The sequence below is a fragment of the Acomys russatus genome, chromosome 8 (genome assembly GCF_903995435.1).
Source record: "Acomys russatus chromosome 8, mAcoRus1.1, whole genome shotgun sequence".
Lineage (NCBI taxonomy): Eukaryota > Metazoa > Chordata > Mammalia > Rodentia > Muridae > Acomys > Acomys russatus.
In genome coordinates this window covers 20,825,788-20,843,878 of record NC_067144.1, presented here as the reverse complement: position 1 = coordinate 20,843,878, position 18,091 = coordinate 20,825,788, and the positions used below count along the sequence as shown (strand labels likewise).

The window sequence follows — 18,091 nt, the reverse complement described above, 5'->3', positions numbered from 1 at the left end:
AAAGGACGTGCGCCTGGAGCAGGACACTACCAGGCCCAGTAGCAAGCACAGCACGGCTCTACAACAACAGAGACTGGTGGCGTATGCTGTGAGCGCCACCCACCTGTCCCTAATCAGCTTGGAGATGCGGGTTTCCTTCTATACAGGAGATGAAAGATCTCTCAAAGATCTGATCAGATGCTGAGGAACTAAAGACGCAAACTTGGGGACCACAATTAATAAACTCAACAAGATCACACCACAGTGAACTCACACCAAGTACCTCCATAAGGATTTTAGATTCTGGCTCTTCATGTGAAGATGAAGCAATGATTGCTCTTTGTCTAAAGGAAGGCTAACATGAGGGATGAAAAGCAACTGCTCAAAGAGGGTGAGTTAACACAATAGCAGAGGAAAACCTCGTGCGATGAAAGACTTGAGGGAGAATGCTGGCGACCAGAAACATTATGGCAGCAAACAAACAAAAACAAAAACAAACAAACAAACAAAAAACCCAAAACAACAAAACTCACTAAAAGAAGAAGTCACAGCTGGGTGTGGAAGCACACACCTGTAATCCTGGCCTTTGAGAGGCTGGTGCAGAAAAGACTGAGTTTGGGGTCAGCTCGCACTATTATTGAACTTTCTGGGCCAGCCTCAGCTGTATAACAAGCCTGTTTCAAAAACAGGATGGGGTGGAGAGATGGCTTAGCAGTTACAAGCTCTTGCTGCAATTCCAGAGGACCCCAGTTCAATTCTCATGTTGAGCAGCTCACAACTAATTGCCTATAATTCTGATGCCTTTACCTGCACATGCCAGACACTCATAGACACATACACACAAAAATACCAACAAAGCAAAACACCACAAACTGGATAATGCACCCATGAAACAAGGAAAAAATACATTTAAAAAAAAAACAAGAAAAAATGTAATTTCTTACAAATTAATAACATAATAATAGGATGGCTCAGTGGTTATGAGCATTGTCTACTCTTCCAGAGGAAGAGTTCAATTCCCAGTACCTACACGGTGCTTACAACTATACGTGCAAGGACGATAGACACACTGGCATGTCATGCACAGACACACATGCAGACAAAATATCTATACATACAAAATAGCTAACAACAACTAAAAGAACATGATGGCAAAACCAAAACCATCAAATGGGGTCAGGAAATCGAGCTGAGGGCTGGGGAGAGGCCCCGTGGCCCAGGCACTTGTGCACGGCCAACATGAGGCAAATGGCAGGACGAGCACTTGGAAGCAGGAAGGCAGAACAGAATCAAGAACTTGGGGAGTGTGGCGAGAGGACCTGAGCTCTGGAATGACCCTCAAAAGGAAGCGGTGAGGAGGACATTCCAGCCAACAGGATGGCGATGTGGGTAGGACGTGCTGGCTGGGATGGCTGTGTGCTGACGCGGTCTGCATGCTGAGGAACAAGGAAAAGGCTGAAAGGATGAGGACGAATCACCGAGTCTTGACTGGCCGACCAAGGGAGGGACCCTACGCTTCTTCTAGCCCATCATGTACCTTTAAAGGCGCCCGAGCAGGGCAGTCACAAGAGGAAGAGCTTCACAGTGACTTATCCAGAAGTCTACTTGCCACCTACTGGAGAGGTTACATGCCGGAAGCAGTGTTGTCAGCAACCGATGAACGTCAAGAACCTTACCATGGGATGTTGAAGGTGAAAGAAGGGATATTTGAACAGATTAAAATACCTTGATGGTTAAATGGAATAAAACCAGAGTGACAGTTTTAAGAAACAGAATATCACTGCAAGTTATAGAAATAGGGAAATGGCCTTAAAAAAAAAAAAAAAGCCAGCACATCGACCCTCAAAGATGGCTTTTTAAACAAGGGTTCTGTGACTCAAACTCCAGTACAAGACAAGCTCACTCTCCAACCAACTTTCTCCATTTTTGAAAAAAGTTAGTTTACAGAAACTGAGCGGAAACAGAAACAGTGCTGTGTATCTGCAATTGGATCTGCTTAGGCACTGAGGAGGGAGGACCCTGACTCACACCATTGGCATGAGGAGCTTAGCAAGTCTGTCTCAAAATAAGTGAAAAGGGCTAGGGATGTAGCTCAGTGGGACAGGGCTTGCCTAGCATGCATGAGCCTTGGGATCAATTCCAGTAGCGGCAAAGGAAGGAAGGAAGGAAGGAAGGAAGGAAGGAAGGAAGGAAGGAAGGAAGGACGGACATGGGCAATAGCTCACTTGCAAACCGTCCTTGGCTGACTAGTGGTTTTACACTGTTTTTGCGACAGCCTCACTACATAGTCTTGAACTCACACCAGCCTCCTAAGCGCAAGCCATGCCTAGTGATGCTTATAAGAAATCCTTTCGCACTTAACGCCTTTCCTGACACGCTAAGTCTTTACTATCCTGATCTAGTGCATGATCAAGGGCTCAACTGCCGCCGTGAAAAGACGCGGAGCGACCAACTCCGTGCTTTACTCCAGTGAACCTGCTTGAAATTCTGGAACCACTTACAGGATGTGCAAAGCAGCACGCTATCTTTTAATCCTTCATAACCAATGCAGATTCTATGCAAGGAAGAGTCCTCAAGTTTGAAATGGTAAAAGCACACATACTGCTCCCCGTAAGACCCAGGCGATCTGTGGAATGTGCGGCATTGTGGGTGATTTTATACAAAGATTCTAGGGACAGAATCATTTATCCTCTTCTATGGGAATGAAAACGAATGTAAAGACTGGCCCCAGCCTCACAAGCACAGATCTGGAGTACACACTCACTAGTCGATCCCTGTCGTTCTGGAGTGAGGACATGGCTTTTTTCAAGCTCTGTACTTCCGCGGGGCTGGAGGCAGGTGAAGGGGCTGTAGCCCTCTGCTTCCCTTCCTCGGACTTGCGGACTTTCTCCAGCTCACTCCACAGGTGATCTCGCTCCTCCTGTAGCCTGGCCATGGCCTTGGCAAAGGACTGCATTTGGTCGTGAGGCTCTCCTGGCTGTGACGATAAGTGAAGCAACTGCTCATCATTGGACATGAGCTGCTGGTTCAGTTTGCCGAGGTGGGACACACCGTTCTCGGCAGCGGCCTGGGGCAAGGCAGCCTGGGAGAGGACGCCCCTCTCGCTGCTTACGTCCTCCTGCCCTTTCAGCTGGGCCAGCTCCTTCAGGCTGGCTTCGTACTTCTTCTTCAGGCCCCCGAGCTCCTCGGTGGCGCGGTCTCTGCTGTCCTGCAAGGAGCTCATTGCCCTTCCGAAAGACTGAATCTGCGCCGTGAGCTCTTTCTTCTCTTTGGTTACCACAAGCAGCTTCTGCTCCATCTCGACCAGGTCTCTCGCCAGCTCGGCCACCCTCTCCTCTGCTGTTTCTGTTTCGTTTCGCAGGATCCCTGCGTCATGATGGAGGTGCTTCAGCTCCTTCCTCAGCTTGTCCTCAATCTCACTGACCTTCCTGGCAGCGTCCTTCTGAACACACGCTAACTCCTCTTCCAGAGCTGCCCTTCTCTTCTCCTGAGAGGAGAGCGCCATATTTAACCTCTGAACCTCCTCTTCCTTTACTGTCAGTTGGGCATGGCAGACACCTAGGGGACCTTCTTCCTGCAAGGCTGTCAACTGTCTCTTCAAGTACTCCACCTCTTTAGACAGACCCTGCTTCTCTGCGTGGAGGGCATCAGAGCACCTCTGCAGGCTCTGCTTTGCTGCTTCTGCCCCCTTCAGCTTTTCTTCTAAGTCTGCACACTCATCTCTCAACTCCTGGTTTTGCTGTAGTTGAGCCTCCAGGAGTTGCTTCTGCTGGCAGTCCTTGATGGCGATCACCTCCTTCAGGTCTTGCCTGTACTGGAGCAGTTCGGCATCCAGCTTGGCGTTCTCGGAGTTGAGGTCATCCATGTGGCCCCGCAGCCCTCGGATCTCTTCCCTCAGTTTATTGATCTCTGCGGCTGCATCTTGGATGAGCTGGTCTTTTTCCAAGATGACAGAGAGATGCCGCGCTTCCAGCTGCTGGTAGTCACTCAGTACGCGCTCTCGGTCACTCTGGAGGGAGGACATAGACTTAACGAAGGAATCCAACTGAGCCTTCTGCTCGAGGCTCTCCTTTCTGACGTTTTCGAGCGCTTCCGTGAGCTGGTTGGTCTTCTCAACAGCCTTTTTGTTTTCATCTTCTAAGGCAGCGTTCTCCTCTTCCTCCTGGGACAAGAGATTTTCTAGTTCCTTGATCTCTTTCCTGTGTTGCTGCTGCAGTTCGGCAACAGCTACCTGGACGGCCTCTTCCTTGCCAGAGAGCAGGCTTAGAATCTTCTGCTCCTTCTCGTTGACTTCATCGTGCAGCCTACTGGTCAGCTCCCTGGAGGCCCTCAGATCACTCTCCAGTTGCTCAGAACTGAACTTACAGTCCTGGATGGCAGCTTCTCGTTGCTTTATGATCTCTTCCAGGGTTTCTTTATGTGATTTACATTCTTCTAAAGAGTCACTTAAGTCAGCTGACTGCTCTTTGAGACTCTTCAGTTCTGATTCCAACTTAGTTAACTCCTCTGTAGAACTGTGGTATAGGTGTCGGGTTTCCTCTAACTGGGCCATCAGTTCTTTGTTTTTCCCCTGCAGGTTCTCGCAAACCTTCTGTTGATGCTGGAGCTCTGTCTGGGCCTTGGACTCCCACATTTCCTTGTCATGCTCAAGCCTAAAGGGAGAGGAACAGGGGGAGGAGGAGTGAGAGAGAAGACGGGAGAGGGCAAAGAAATGACATTAACTGTATGACACACACCAGACTAATCTATGGGTCAGTCAATATTCATGATTAAAGGTTTTAATAGAGCTCTCAGTTCTTTGATACATGTACGTATACACGTGTACTGACAAGACCTACCACACAGAAAAAAAATAACATATTAAAGAGACATCACAGAGATCTGAATCATGAAGCTGTGTTCCTTCTTTTAGTGATCCTGTTGGAGACACTGAAAAGTAAATCAGCTCCCAACCCCCACTGTCTGGTTCTACTTTGCTCCAGACAAGCTAACATCGGGTTTCTTTAAAGCTAGAATCGTGGCAAAAGAAACAGTAAGGAAACAGAAGGGGAGGGGCACTCAGGGTGGAGGCTCTGTCGGCTCCGGAGCTTGGCATATGGAGAACTGCTGACGCCAACTGTGGCGAAGGGAGGAGAAGGCCACTGAGGACACGAAAGCAATCCATTGGGAGTAAGCGGGAGGAACCTAGACAAAGGCAGTCAGGCTGTCAAGATATCCAGAGTGAAAATGGAAAGGACGAGAATCCTGTGCCAACTCATAACAGAGATATGGGGAAAAGATGTCAGCAATTTTATGTTAATGATTTTATGCTAACACATAACAAGAAGTTACAAAAAACGGCAAAAGGGTCAGAAGGGAAAGGATATACGTTCTAAGGGAATTTAAAACAAAAATTGGTTCTGTAATAAAGAAATAATAAGTAAAATAATAAAACAAATAAAGGCAGTTTAAAAACTTTTTTGCTTTCACCCTTATCTCTGGAGGGGGAAAAAGGGTTTCGTGCTTACCTGGAGATGTTAATCTTCAATTCCTCTACGTGGATGGTCATTTGTCGAAGCTGGTCCTTCAGAACCACGCAGTTTTCCTCCTTGAGTCTGATTTCTTCCTCTTTGGTTTGAATGGCATCACCAAACTTCTGCTCCCATTTCTTAGCTTCATCGATGACCCTGTCGCGGTCATCCTGGAGGGACGACATGCTCTTGGTGAAGGCGGCCAGCTGGGCCACAGTGCTGTCCAAGGTGTCCCGCAGCTGCTTCGTGTCCTTGTCTTTGCGGCTCAGCGTGGCCCGCGTGTCTGCCAGCGCCTCCTCCACGCGGGCCTTTTCTCTGTGCAGAGCCTCCAGCTCCTCCTGCATGCCCTTCTGCTCTTTCAGCCGCTTCTCTTCTGCCTGCTCCAGCCTTCGAAGGAGATCTTCGTCTTTCTGTCTCATCTGGCTCTTGATGGACTCGTTGTTGGCCTGAAGTTCCCTTTTCAACTTCAGGTTGTCCGCTAGCACCCTCGCGGCTTCACTCTGGGTGTCATCGAGCAGTACTTTGAAGCTGGATAATTCCGCTTGCGCCTTTTTGCGGTGTTCTACCGCCTGCTCCAGATCGCCTTTCGTTACGTCCAGATCTTTTTGGGATTCGGTCTGAACAAACTCTAAGGCCTTGATAGTCTTCTCCAGAGCGCTGATCCTCTCTTGGTACCGGATGCAGTCCTGCTGCAGCTGCCGCACCTCTTGCTGTTTTTCCTTCAACAGCTCCTGGAGCTCCTTGGCGTGGCTCTTGCTGCCAGGCCCTTTCTGTGCTCCCTGCATCTTCTCCATACACTCCTTTCGGATTTCAGACTCCACCTGGCTTTTTTCCTTGACCAGCCGCTGTTTTTCCTCTTCCAAATCACTCACACACTTTTTAAGGTTCTGCATTTCAGATTCTAGTTGCTCGTTTTTTATCTGGGCATCCGTAACATCCTGGTAATAGTTGCCGATGCTCCCATTAAGTTCCGCCAGCTGATTCATCAGCCTCTCCTCCAAGTCATCCTTCTCCTCCTCTGCTGTCTCTTTGAGCTTGGTAACTCTGGAGAGTTCGTCTTGGATTTGCTGGTTTAACAGGTTTACTTTGGCGACTTCTTCTTCGAGCACCTTTAGTTCCCTATCCTTTGCAGACAGCTGACCAAGTAGGGCATTTTTCTCACTTTCTAAAGTCTGGTGAAGCTCCTTGTCTTTCTGTGTCTCTAGCTCTAAGTCAGCAATTCTTCCCTTAAGCTGATCGAGCTGTTGCAGGTGGTTACAGAGGTCATCCTGTGAGCTCAACGGCCCACTGGTGCCAGACCTGGGGCTGGGAGCTGACGGGATGGCCTCCGCATCTTCAAGCTTAGTGCTCACACACAGAGAATCCTGCTCTGGAGACTTGCTCACCACAGCTTGTGGTGCATCCTCAATGGCATTCTTTCGCTCATCCGGGTTCTCCGTGGCCTCTGGGCTAGCTGGTTTCAGTACGCGGTCTTCTACCTGACGCTTTAGGTCTCGGATCTCTTCGCTCAGAATGTCTTTCTCCGCCATTAAAGCCTTGGACTGCTGAGAAAGGGCTTGATACTCCAGTCTGACCCTTTCTAGCTCCTCTTTCAGGCTGGAGTTGGAAGAAAGAAGGGCTTCCGTGCTTTCTTTGGCTGCTCCTCCAGGCTGGGCCTCTGCTCTAAGCCGCTCGTTCTCCTCCTCCAGCTCAAGGATCTTCTGTTGCTTAGACTTGGCAAACTTCCTCATCTTTTCCTTCATCTCCTCCATCTCCTGCTCCGCATCCAGCAGCCGCTGCTCTGTGCCCCTCTTGGCTGTCTCGGCGCTTCTTAACTTTCCATAGAGCTCTTGCTTGCTCTGCCTCACGCTTTCCAGCACCTGCTGCACCCTCTGCGCCTCGTCGCTCACGTTCTCATAGGACTGCAGAAGAACTTCGTACTCCTTCTGCAGCTCCTCGTGCTTCCCTTGCCAATCGGCGCTCTCGGCAGCCCTGGAACTCCTCAGGGATTCAAGCTCCTTCACCAGCTTTTCCTTGTCCTCAGTGAGACCCTCCAGGGCCAGCTTCAGGCTTTCACAGGAGCCACCAAGGCTCTGATTTTCCAGCAAAGACCTGTCCATTTCCACAATGAGTTTGTCTCTTTCTTCCCGAAGGAGGGCTAACTTCCCTAGGAGTGCATCTTTCTCTTTACTCTGAGCAGAGACCTGGCTTTCCCCCGCGGCCAGCGACTGGGTCAGGCGTTCAACAGCATCCCTGGCTGCAGACAACTCCTCCTGCAGATTCTTGTTTTCTCTGAGCGCCTCTTTCCGGGAGATGAGGGCGGCCTGCAGTTTCCTCTGCATCTGGAGCTTGGCTTTAGTCTCCTCCTCAGTCTCTTCCGGCTTCTGCTTCAGTTCACACAGCTCCAGCTGGGCCTGCTGCAGCCTCTCCTCGTGCTCCTTGGCCTGCACTTCCAGCTGTGTGTACAGAGCCTTGATTAAGCGCTCCTGCTCCGCCATCTCCGACTGTACTGTGCAGAGGGTCTGCTCTTTCTCACTAAGCTGTCCAGCGAGATGGCTGACCTCGTCTTCCTTCTGGCTCATGCGCTTTTGCAGGTCACCCAGCTCAGACTGTAACGTTTTCAGGTGTTCCAGGCCAGCAATTTCCAACTGGCTGCTTTCCAATTCCTGCTTCAGCCTTTCTGCGTGGGCCTCAGCTTCGTGGGATGCTGCCGTTAAATTCTCGATTTCCAGAGCCTGTTTACTTGTCTGCTCTTGTAACAGGAATACTTCCTCTGACTTTTTAGTCAGCTCACTTGCTATAGAACTAACTTTCAATTCCAGCTCCTCTTTCTCAACCTCCATTTCTTTCAGCTGGGCCTCAAGCTGGGCAACAGAAACAGGAGCCTGCAGAGGGTCTGTCTCTCTGGGGTGAGGAGGACGAGCTGCGTGTAAGCCGGGCTCTGAAGTAGGCTGGGTGAGCTGCTGTTCTGCATCTTCCAGAGAAACTCCTAAACCTTGAGTGGGAAGAGCAGGTTCCTGCTGGTCAGCGCTGGGGAGCTGTCTGTCTGCAGACTCCTGGGTGTGCATCTGGCACTGCCGTAGCTGGTCCCCAGTGTTCTCGTTTTCCTTCCTCTGCTCATCAAGCTGCTCCTGGAGGCGACGGCAAGCAGCCTTCTGCCCCTCGAGCGCATCCTTGAGATGTTTCTCTTTCTCTTGTGTCTTTTTTAAAATCGCCTTTCGGGAAGTTAAGGCTTCTTGAAGCTTCTTTTGAAGTTGTTCCTTTTCTTTTTCAAGGTCTAGTATCTTTCCCTCCAACTCTGGCTTCCCGTGTTCCCCGCCGCCTGCACTGGGCGGGCTGCTCACCACAGGCGCTGCAGAGCCTCCATCCCCAGCATCCTTGGCACCTGTGGTTAATTTCTCAATAGTTGCTTGGTTTTCAGTGATCTCTGACTGAAGCAAATCTATTTGCTTTGCCTTATCCTGCAAGTTCTGCTTCATCTGCTGGACCAGAGCCTGTAATTCTTCTTCCACTGCCGTCTTTTCTTTCAAATCTCTCCTTACATGCTCTAGTTCCACTTCTTTCTCAGATATTGTCTGCTTTAAAGAAACTTCTATTTCTTGCCACTTAGAAGCCCCACACTTTTCTGGGTCATCTTTGTTCTCTCTGTCTTCCTCCAGCTTTCTCCTCTCACTCTCCGCAGGTGGAGTCTCCCTGCTAGGCTCCTCTCTCGCCTGGGCTAACTCTTCCTCCAGTGCGCTAACTCTCTGGAGCAGCTGCTTTCTGTTAATCAGCGCTGCCTGGAGTTTCCGCTTGGTCTGCTCACTCTCTCTCCTCAGGCGCTCCAGCTCCTGCTGCAGGCCCTCTTTGCTCAGCAGCCCCTCGGGGCTCGACTCGTCCTGGCTGTGTTTAAGGCTGGAGACAGCTTCCTGATCCTCTACCTGCTCTTTCTTTGCCTCCTCAGCTCTGGACAGTAAGTTGAGCTGCTCCTTCAGAGTCTTAATCTCAACGCCAAGGGAGAACTTCTCTTCGTTAAGCTGAACTACCTTCTCTGTCATGCTGAAGCTAAGCTCTGTCACTTGCTGGTCCTTCTCCTGGATGGTTTGCTGGAGTGTCTCCACGTCTCTCCTTTTCTCCAGCAAGAGCTGGTTCATCCTGGCTATTTCTAGTTCCTTCTGTGACAGAGCTTGCGACAGTCCTTCCATCTCGTTGGAGATGTCCTTCACGCGCTCTGCCCCTGCCGACACCTCGCCTTCCTTCTTCTGCAGCTGGCTCTGCAGGCTCTTGACCTGGGCGCCCTGCTCGGAGAACCGCAGCTGCACAGCATCCAGCTCCCTCTGCAGAGCTTCGATCTTCACCTCCTTAGACCTGGCTTCTATGCTCAGGCTGTGGATCTGCTCCGTGAGCACGTGCTGCTGAGTCCTCTGGCTTTCATAGTCCAGAGCTCTTTGCTTCTCTGCGTCAGCGAGGCTGGTCTCCAGGGCTTGGACCTGAGCCCTCAGCTCTACTAAGACGTCAAGCTCCTCCAGGCGGGAAAGCAGCTGGTCTCTTTCTTCAGACAAAGCAGTGAGAGTGCTATGGGAAGCCTCAGCACTCTTCTTAAGGTCTTCGATAAGCTGGGTCAGGCTGCTAATTTCCTGAGCTTTCTCATCTAAATTTTTCTCGTACATTTCTTCTGCCTTATGAAGGCTTCTCTCAAGCTCCACGACTTGAGTTTTAAGCGTTTCCAATTCACCCTGGTGACACTGACAGATATCTGGTACAGGGTATCTGTCCACACTGTCCAGCTTTGGGGACATTCCAGAGCTATTTGGAGATCCTGCCTCAGATGTTTGCAGCCGATCTTCAGGGCTCACCTGTTCCTCTTTTCCAACTGTTGGGACGCAGCTCTCCTCACTCGCCTCTCCTGCTGCCACGGAGGGCAGTCCTTCACTCCCCATCAGCTCCCCTTCTTTCTGGTCGAGGACCTCATAGTACCTCTCAGGCCTCTTGCCCTGCAGCTGGGACTTAAGAAATGCGATTTCCTCCTGGGCTTCTTTCATTTCCACTAATAAAACTGATAGTTCTTTGTGCTTCTGAGAAAATGTGTTCTCTAGGACATCCTGCCCTCTTTCTTCAGTACCAGAATCAGTCTGGTTGAGCAGAGTAACACCAGCAGTGCTGACCTTTTAAAAAAGAAGCAAAGAAACACCAAGGAAAGTCTTAGTCAAATATGTCACACAGGATTAAAAACAGTACAATGCTAACTAGCATCTCATGAATTTTCTACAACTTGCAACCTTTTGGTCCAAACTTCTTTTATGCCACAAAACTGTTAAAATTTGTCAAGCTCTGTAACTCCCAAACTGAATGTTCAAGATTCAGACTGCCCCACTGAGGTCTCTTTCTAGTCAAAAGGGCCCAAGGAAGCTTGGAATCCATTTTTTTTAGATAGTTCCCATTCCAAAAAACAAACAAAAAACAAAACAAAACTCTTCTTTTAGGTTAAAACACCTGGTTATTTCTGCTTTAAAAAAAAAAAAAAAAAGCACAAAATGAGTTAAGTCTCTCATCCCACACCAAAAAATAAGGAGGTTTTCCTAAGCAATTTACTGAAATAAGAAAGCTGTAAAATTAAACAACAGGCACTAGCACTGACAAGTAGATCACCACACAAGCAGATGCAGACAAGTTAGCAGGGTCAGAAAGTTCAAGGCGAGCTGTGCTGCGATGTGGGCGTGATATTATGGACCCATGTGGCAAATATGAGACAGAATGTTACCGATATCTATGTTGGCTACTCAATCCATGTCATCTCTACAGTTGTTTGCTTGGGAAAGAAAATGAGTAAGTCTTACAATGTATTTAATTAGTTAAGGTTCAGTAAGAAACTTTGTCTCAAAAAATACAATGTTGAGCAATCAAGGAAGAAAGCTGACAGGGAGCTCTGGTCTCCACAGGTACAAGCAAACACACACACACACACACACACACACACACACACACACACACACACACGTCATATACAGATGCCCAAGGGGGAAATGTGGGCGTGGCTCACTGGAAAATGCGCTTGCTGAGCAGGCATGAGGACCTGAGTTTAGATCCTCCACACCCATGTAAATGCCAGGCATAGTATAGTAGTACATGTCTCTAATCTCATCATTTTTCATAAGTGCTGTCTTAATGGTTTATGTTTCTTTGTTCCCTGCATTATGGAGACCATACTTCATAGAGCTCAGTACCAGGCACAGGGGAAGCTCCTCTGTAAGTTCTTTATGTCACATCATGTTCCCAGCCCTACAGATAGGAAAGTCTGATACAGTAAAACAAACAAAACAAAACAAAACAAACAACATATCATTCTTTCATTCTCTTCCCTCATTCCCTACAATATCTACAGGGTTCAGGGTTCAGGGTTCAGGGTTCAGGGTTCAGGGTTCAGGTCATTTTTTGACTAAAGACTCAAGTCATCTGCACCAGGAGGGCAGAGAACCAGAGAACTCTGCTCTCTTTGGACATTCCCCTTAGTCTTTCTTCCTCTTTCCCTGAACTTTCTTCTTTTAGCAGTCTTTTCTATTTAATCTCTGTGATCTCCAGTCAGCTTTTCTGTGCAATTTCTATGTTTTAAGATCTCCTTTCTTTGGCCTTGGCTGTGACACAAAGAAATCCTGTCTTGAAAAACCAAAAATCACCTTTCTTTCCTATTGTTTGCTATTTATTTTCTGCTTCTTTTGTTTTTCATTATCTTACCAGATTCCAATCTTTCTTAACTGTGTTGATGTTTTTTTAAGCCACGATAGCTTATTTTCACTGAAATCATCAGCAAGCTTGTAAGGGAACACTTAGAAGTATTGGACAAAGAAGTAATAGACACATAAGATGCATTTTTTTTATTTTTTATTTTTTTGGTCAGAGTCTTACCGTTTGTAACTATATAATACTTCAATTTTCTAAATTAAGTCTCCTTTGGCAATTTTGAGAACAAGCCTTCAGTGGCTCCATAAAAAGGCACTGAATATAAGTTTGATGATTAATTTTATGTGGTAACTTGGTTTAGATCATGGTACCTAGATCTTTAGCCAAATACTACTGCACGCTTTTCTATCAAGGTATTTTAGTTGGAGACTTGTGTATGAATTTATGTGTGTGCATGTGGTGGGGCCACATATATGTACACCCACATGTAGAAGCCACAGGTCTACTTTCAGTGTCATTCCTCAGAAGCCATCACCTTGTTTTCTGAGAAAGGCTTGGAGCTCTCCACAAGTGGGTAGCCTGGCTGGCCACCAAGGCCCAGGGATCTACCTCTGTGTCTCAGTGAGATTACAAGCCTGCACCATCACGCCCAGGTTCTAGATCTGCTGGGCTCTAACTTAGGACCTGACACTGCACACCAAATACCTGAATCTGGATAAGGCAGATTACCCTTCCTAATTCAGGTGAACTTTTTCCATCAGTTGAGACCTTGGCAGGGTTTTTAAAAAAGAAAATCTTTCCTATTCCTGAGAGTGAGTCAATTCTCCTGGCAGACTAGCTCTGGACTCAAGTTTTGATAATTCTCCATGACAGGCAGCCTCTGGCTCAACTGGAAGACTCCGCATTTGCCAATCTCTAAAACTGTGTCTTTGGGTCTACACTGGGTGTTCACTCTGTGCCTGTGGAGCAACACTCCCGTTAAGAAGCTACACTCCTCCCCAACACCTCTTAAGGAATCAAGTGAGAGCATGGCTGGTTAAACACGACGCAGCCGACAATGACACTGAGTCCAGCAGTGATGCCTCCATTATAAAGAATTGCGGTTGCTCCAAGGGCCAAGAAGAGACGCTGAAGAGGACGTCCTTATCTACCAGCCTCTGGTCCCTGCTATGAGGGAGCTGTCACAGAAGACATGGGAAGAACGGAAACGCTGGAGGATGGGGAGAGCCGTGAAATGCTGTCTCCTGCACACCTCATGGCTACCGCACCCATGAACTCACAGCAGCTGTGTGTACGTGAACAAGATCAAGCCAGAGAAAATTCCTGCATAGATGGGCAGGAGCTCTTATCAAGGAGCTATTAGCACTTAAAAAAAAAAAAAAAAAAAAAAAAAAAAACAGGAAAGAATACCCTATAATTGTTAGTAAATCATATATCACTTGAATGTGTGAAAGTTATAGGACACTTTGACAATAAATCATTACCTATTTTAATACTCATGGAAGGACTATGTATATATAGGGTAATATATAATTAAGTGGTGATGTTTGGGTTATAAGTATGCAAATTAAATGTATTACACTGTAAGGGACACAAAGAATTTCAGTGTCTCTGATCTTGAAGATTACAGTGTCAGTTGCAGTAAACCTAGACACCCTACTCAGATCTAGCCAATGGACAGCACATTCTCCACAGTTGTGTAGAAAGCAGGGACTGACTCTGACATGAACTCTGGTGTCCCATATTTGATCACTTCCCCTTGGTGGGGACGCCTGGTGGCACTCAGAGGAAGGGGAAGCAGGCTACCAGGGTGAGACCTGACAGGCTCTGGTTGGGGAGGAGGTCTCCTTCTGTCACAAACCTAGAAGAGGGTAAGAGGATGAAAGAGGGAGGGAGCAGGGAACAGGAAGATATAAGTGAGGGGATAACAACTGAGATGTAATCTGAATAAAATTATTTAAATTAAAAAAAAGAAAATATGATTTTAAAGCACACAACTCAACGTTTACAATTTAACTACTGATAAGATTAATATGAAGTACAAAAGATAGTAACTTGAGAAGCTATTAGCACTTGATGGCTGCTTCGGGAGGGAGATTCATTCTTTTTTCAGAGTGTCCCCACTGGTAGGTTTCCTGTGCCACAATGGATGGCCCCATGCCCATGCATGTACCAGTAATAGTGACTTAGTGGGTTATAAAAAAAAGATATGAAATTGGGAGGGACACATTCTAGAGGCAGCTGTAATCATATTTATACATGTATGTATGTGGATGAACTTACAAATACAGGAAAATCAGAACTAAAAAGTAGAATAAATTTCAGGTTACAAAAGCCACACTTTTGTTTTTTTGGTTTGTTTGTTTTTAATTAATTTATCTTTTTATTTCATGTGCATTGTTTTGTCTGCATGTATGTCTGTGCGAGGGTGTCAGATCCTGGAGTTACAGACAGTTGTGAGCTGTCATGTGGGTGCTGGGGATTGAACCTGGGTCCTATGGAAGAGCAGTCAGTGCTCTTAACCACTGAGCCATCTCTCCAGCCCCCCAAAAGCCACAATTTTGTAATGGTCCCTTTGAAATAAAATCCTGAGTAAGAACTGCCAACTGGGAGACATGAGACACTCAAGAGCTTTCAGTTCATCTTCACAAGAGGCAAGCTGTGGTGGTTTGAATGGCACTGGTCTCCACAGGCTCAGGCATTTGAACACTCGGTCCCCAGTTGGTGGGTGCTATTTGGCGAGGTTGAGGAGGTGTGGCTAGTGGAGGAAGTATGTCACTGGGGACAGGCTCTGAGAGTCTGAAGACTGGAGCCATTTCTAGTCCACTCTCTATGCTCCAAGCATATGATGGACGTGACCACTTTCTTTTCTACTCCTGCAGCCATGCCTACTGCTCGCTTGCTGACCAGGATGGAATTGGACCCTCTGGAGCTGTAAGCCAAAATAAACTCTTTCCTCCTTAAGTTGTTTTGGTCATAGTGTTTTATTACAGCAACAGAAAAGTAACTAATACACAAGACAAAGAATTCCAAATATTGGGGCTGGAGAGATGGCTCAGAGGTTAAGAGAACTGACTGCTCTTCCAGAGGTCCTGAGTTCAATTCCCAGCAACCACATGGTGGCTTACAACCATCTATAAGGTGACCTGATGCCCTCTTCTGCCTGTAGGTGCACATGCAGGCAGAGCATTGTATACATAATAATAAATAAATAAATCTAAGGAAAAAAATCCAAATATTTGGAAACAAGTAAATGAAAAAGTCTAATAATTATGACTCTCCTAAATGTCATTTCACTCCACAGGTAACATAATCTCTGTCAACACTAGTAACTGTTGGAGTTAGTCCCCTTAGTCTAGGTCGCACTGTGCTGTACTAAGTGGCCACTTACCTCACAGACTGTGCTATCAGCCTCCCCTGCTCTATTCTGAGCCTCCAGAAGAGTAATCCGAGAAGAGAGTTTTTCTGAAAATCAAAAAGTAGTATCTTTAGGACAGTATATGTGGAACACTTGAAAAAACAGAGACATAGTTGTGCCAAAGCTACTTGAGATGCATAAAATAATGAAGAGGAAAGAAGTCAGCAAAGTACTTTGAGGGAGATGACAGACTGATGACACCAAGAGAATACGAGCTATCAGACACAGGCGAACTCGGTATGATAATGACCGTGAAAGAAATACTCTGACAGTGGTAGAACGGCCACCTATGCAAAGACATGTGACCTGGGACAGCTATTTTATGGTATAATCTGGAATCCTACTGTCTTTGTTTATCCACACCCCTACTGTTTGAGCTGTGCACTTTTGCACAATTGTACTTACAACGTTCTCGATTAATGTTCAGACATTAAATTTGAGCACTAGAAGGCAGCTATGTAATTCCAGTGACCAATGAGGAAACAAGGGGCATGATGTGAAGAGCTAGACGGACAGCTGGAATCAGAATCCACGTCTTAACATACAGCTCTAACGTAGGGCCTCAGCGCCCTGGAAGATAAGCTAGTCAACACTGATCCCAGAGATACTCCAGGCAGCGTCATCTTCCTGAAAAACTAAATACACTAAAGAAAGAGAACAGTTTTAATACAACAACTCAATGCCTTAGCATGACCTAGTGGGGCTCGCATGTTTTGCATCCTACCTTATCCTCCAACCTCCTCTTGTATTGCCCCTACAACAAAAACTCAGAGCTTCTTTCTGTTCTGCAAACATCAAGTTCGCTCACACCTGACATTTGTTCTGCTCCTTTCCCTGATTAAAGTGTTCCTTACATGGCTGCCTCATTGCAGTCACTGGAATGTCAAGTTCCCAGGCAGGCCTGTCCTGACCTCTGTAAGGAATAGCACCTGGCTCATAGGAGAGGACGAATATTCATGAAACGCATGAATTCAAAACAGTTACATATGCTACGCTCAGACATTTCAAACCCCTGAGAGAGGTGTACAGCTACAGAAATGGCAGGGAAAAAGGAACATGAAAAAACCAAGATGAAACAAACATGCACAAACTCAAAGGTAATCTGTGATAGCAGACACAAAAGCCGGTACAGCAAAGTCTTAAGGCCAATGACCCTGGAGGGACAGACAATGGAAGTCACAGACTGACGAAGCATGAGAAAGTCACATGAACATGACAGAAACTGCTTGCAAAATGGTAAAATAAGGATCATGTATAAAGTACCAAAAAAGTACTATAAGTGGGTTAAATAATGAGCTCAATTTGTGGCTTTCTTGGCAATGGTGGGAGTATTTTCAACAATTATGCCTTTAATGATGCATAATTTCCAGGTATTGGATCTAGTTTTGTGAAGTTTACATGGTGTCCCCTCTGACTCTCACACAGCCCAGCCCAGCCCAGTGGTCAGGTGCTCTAGAGCAGTGGTTCTCAAGCTGTGGGTTGTGACCCCCTGGAGGTCTAGTGACCCTTTCATGGGGGTCACATATCAGATATTCACACTATCATTCATGACAGTAGCAAAATTAAAATTATAATGTAGCAACAAAAATAATGTTATGGTTGGGGATCACCCCAGCATGAGAAGCTGTATTAAAGGACTGCAGTGTTAGGAAGGTTGAGAACCATGGCTCTGGACAAATGAGCACAGCGAAACATCATCACCACATGCGAATGCTCCTGAGCTGAGGAGGTTTCGCACGAAGCACATGATGAGCAGAAGACTGTCTAAGATACACCTTCATTCTTGTTGACTGTTCCCGCAGTCCAGGAGAATGAATGCTAATGCACTCAGCTTAACCCAGCAAGGTTTTATTCAGCAGCTATTTTTTGCCAGGTGTTAATAAGTTTAGGTAAGAGTAAGAGTCTAAGCAGGGCGCTGAGATGGGAAAAGCCAACGGGTCCACTCCGGCTCATGCCAATTTCTCTTTCCTCATTTTGCCTATTGAAAAATTCAACATCTTAGCAAAGTCCAATTTGGGCCATGCTCCCAAAAGAACACGAGCCACTCAGAAATCCTGCAGCACTCACAGAGAATACCAGAAAACGTGGCACTGACGTAGGCACCAGCACTACACTCGGATATTAGGGTGCTCTAGTTTTATCTTGGTACTCCCAGCTCGGCTCCCTGAGATCCTGAGAGCACAGAGGCAGCTCCCTGTGTACACGCACAGTGCTAAGGGCAGAGGCGCATACGGCATAAGATGACAGAATTACTGTTTTCATTTCTACATACCGTTCTCAGCTTTCAGCCCCTCCAGCTCTACAGAACCAAGGAGCAAGGCTGCCTTCTCGTTCTCGAGCTCTCCCACTCTCCTCTGCAAGGAGGTGATGTCCTCCGCCGTGACCACCTGCAGTGCAGAGAGACAACAGGTGAGTCCACACTGACGACCCGGGGGCCTCTGGTACCATCCGAATGTTCTCTAGCCCCGAGGACACTTTCAAAGCAGCATCTACTCCTCGGTGAATCTTTGGAGACTTTTAAAATTCTGAAGACAGAAAAAAAAAAAAA

General features: G+C 47.0%; 1 protein-coding gene across 2 annotated transcripts in view; it reads right to left on the bottom strand.

The window, feature by feature from the left end:
- Golgb1 (golgin B1) overlaps positions 1–18,091 on the bottom strand; it is a 48,253-nt gene that overhangs the window by 10,397 nt on the left and 19,765 nt on the right. For both annotated transcript variants that reach the window (XM_051149884.1, XM_051149885.1), the window contains exons 10-13: positions 17,816–17,930; positions 15,517–15,590; positions 5,487–10,612; positions 2,744–4,631 (exon numbers count right to left, since the gene is read on the bottom strand). In XM_051149884.1, coding sequence (XP_051005841.1) covers positions 2,744–4,631; positions 5,487–10,612; positions 15,517–15,590; positions 17,816–17,930 — 7,203 coding nt within the window. The remainder of the gene's footprint in view (positions 1–2,743; positions 4,632–5,486; positions 10,613–15,516; positions 15,591–17,815; positions 17,931–18,091) is intronic.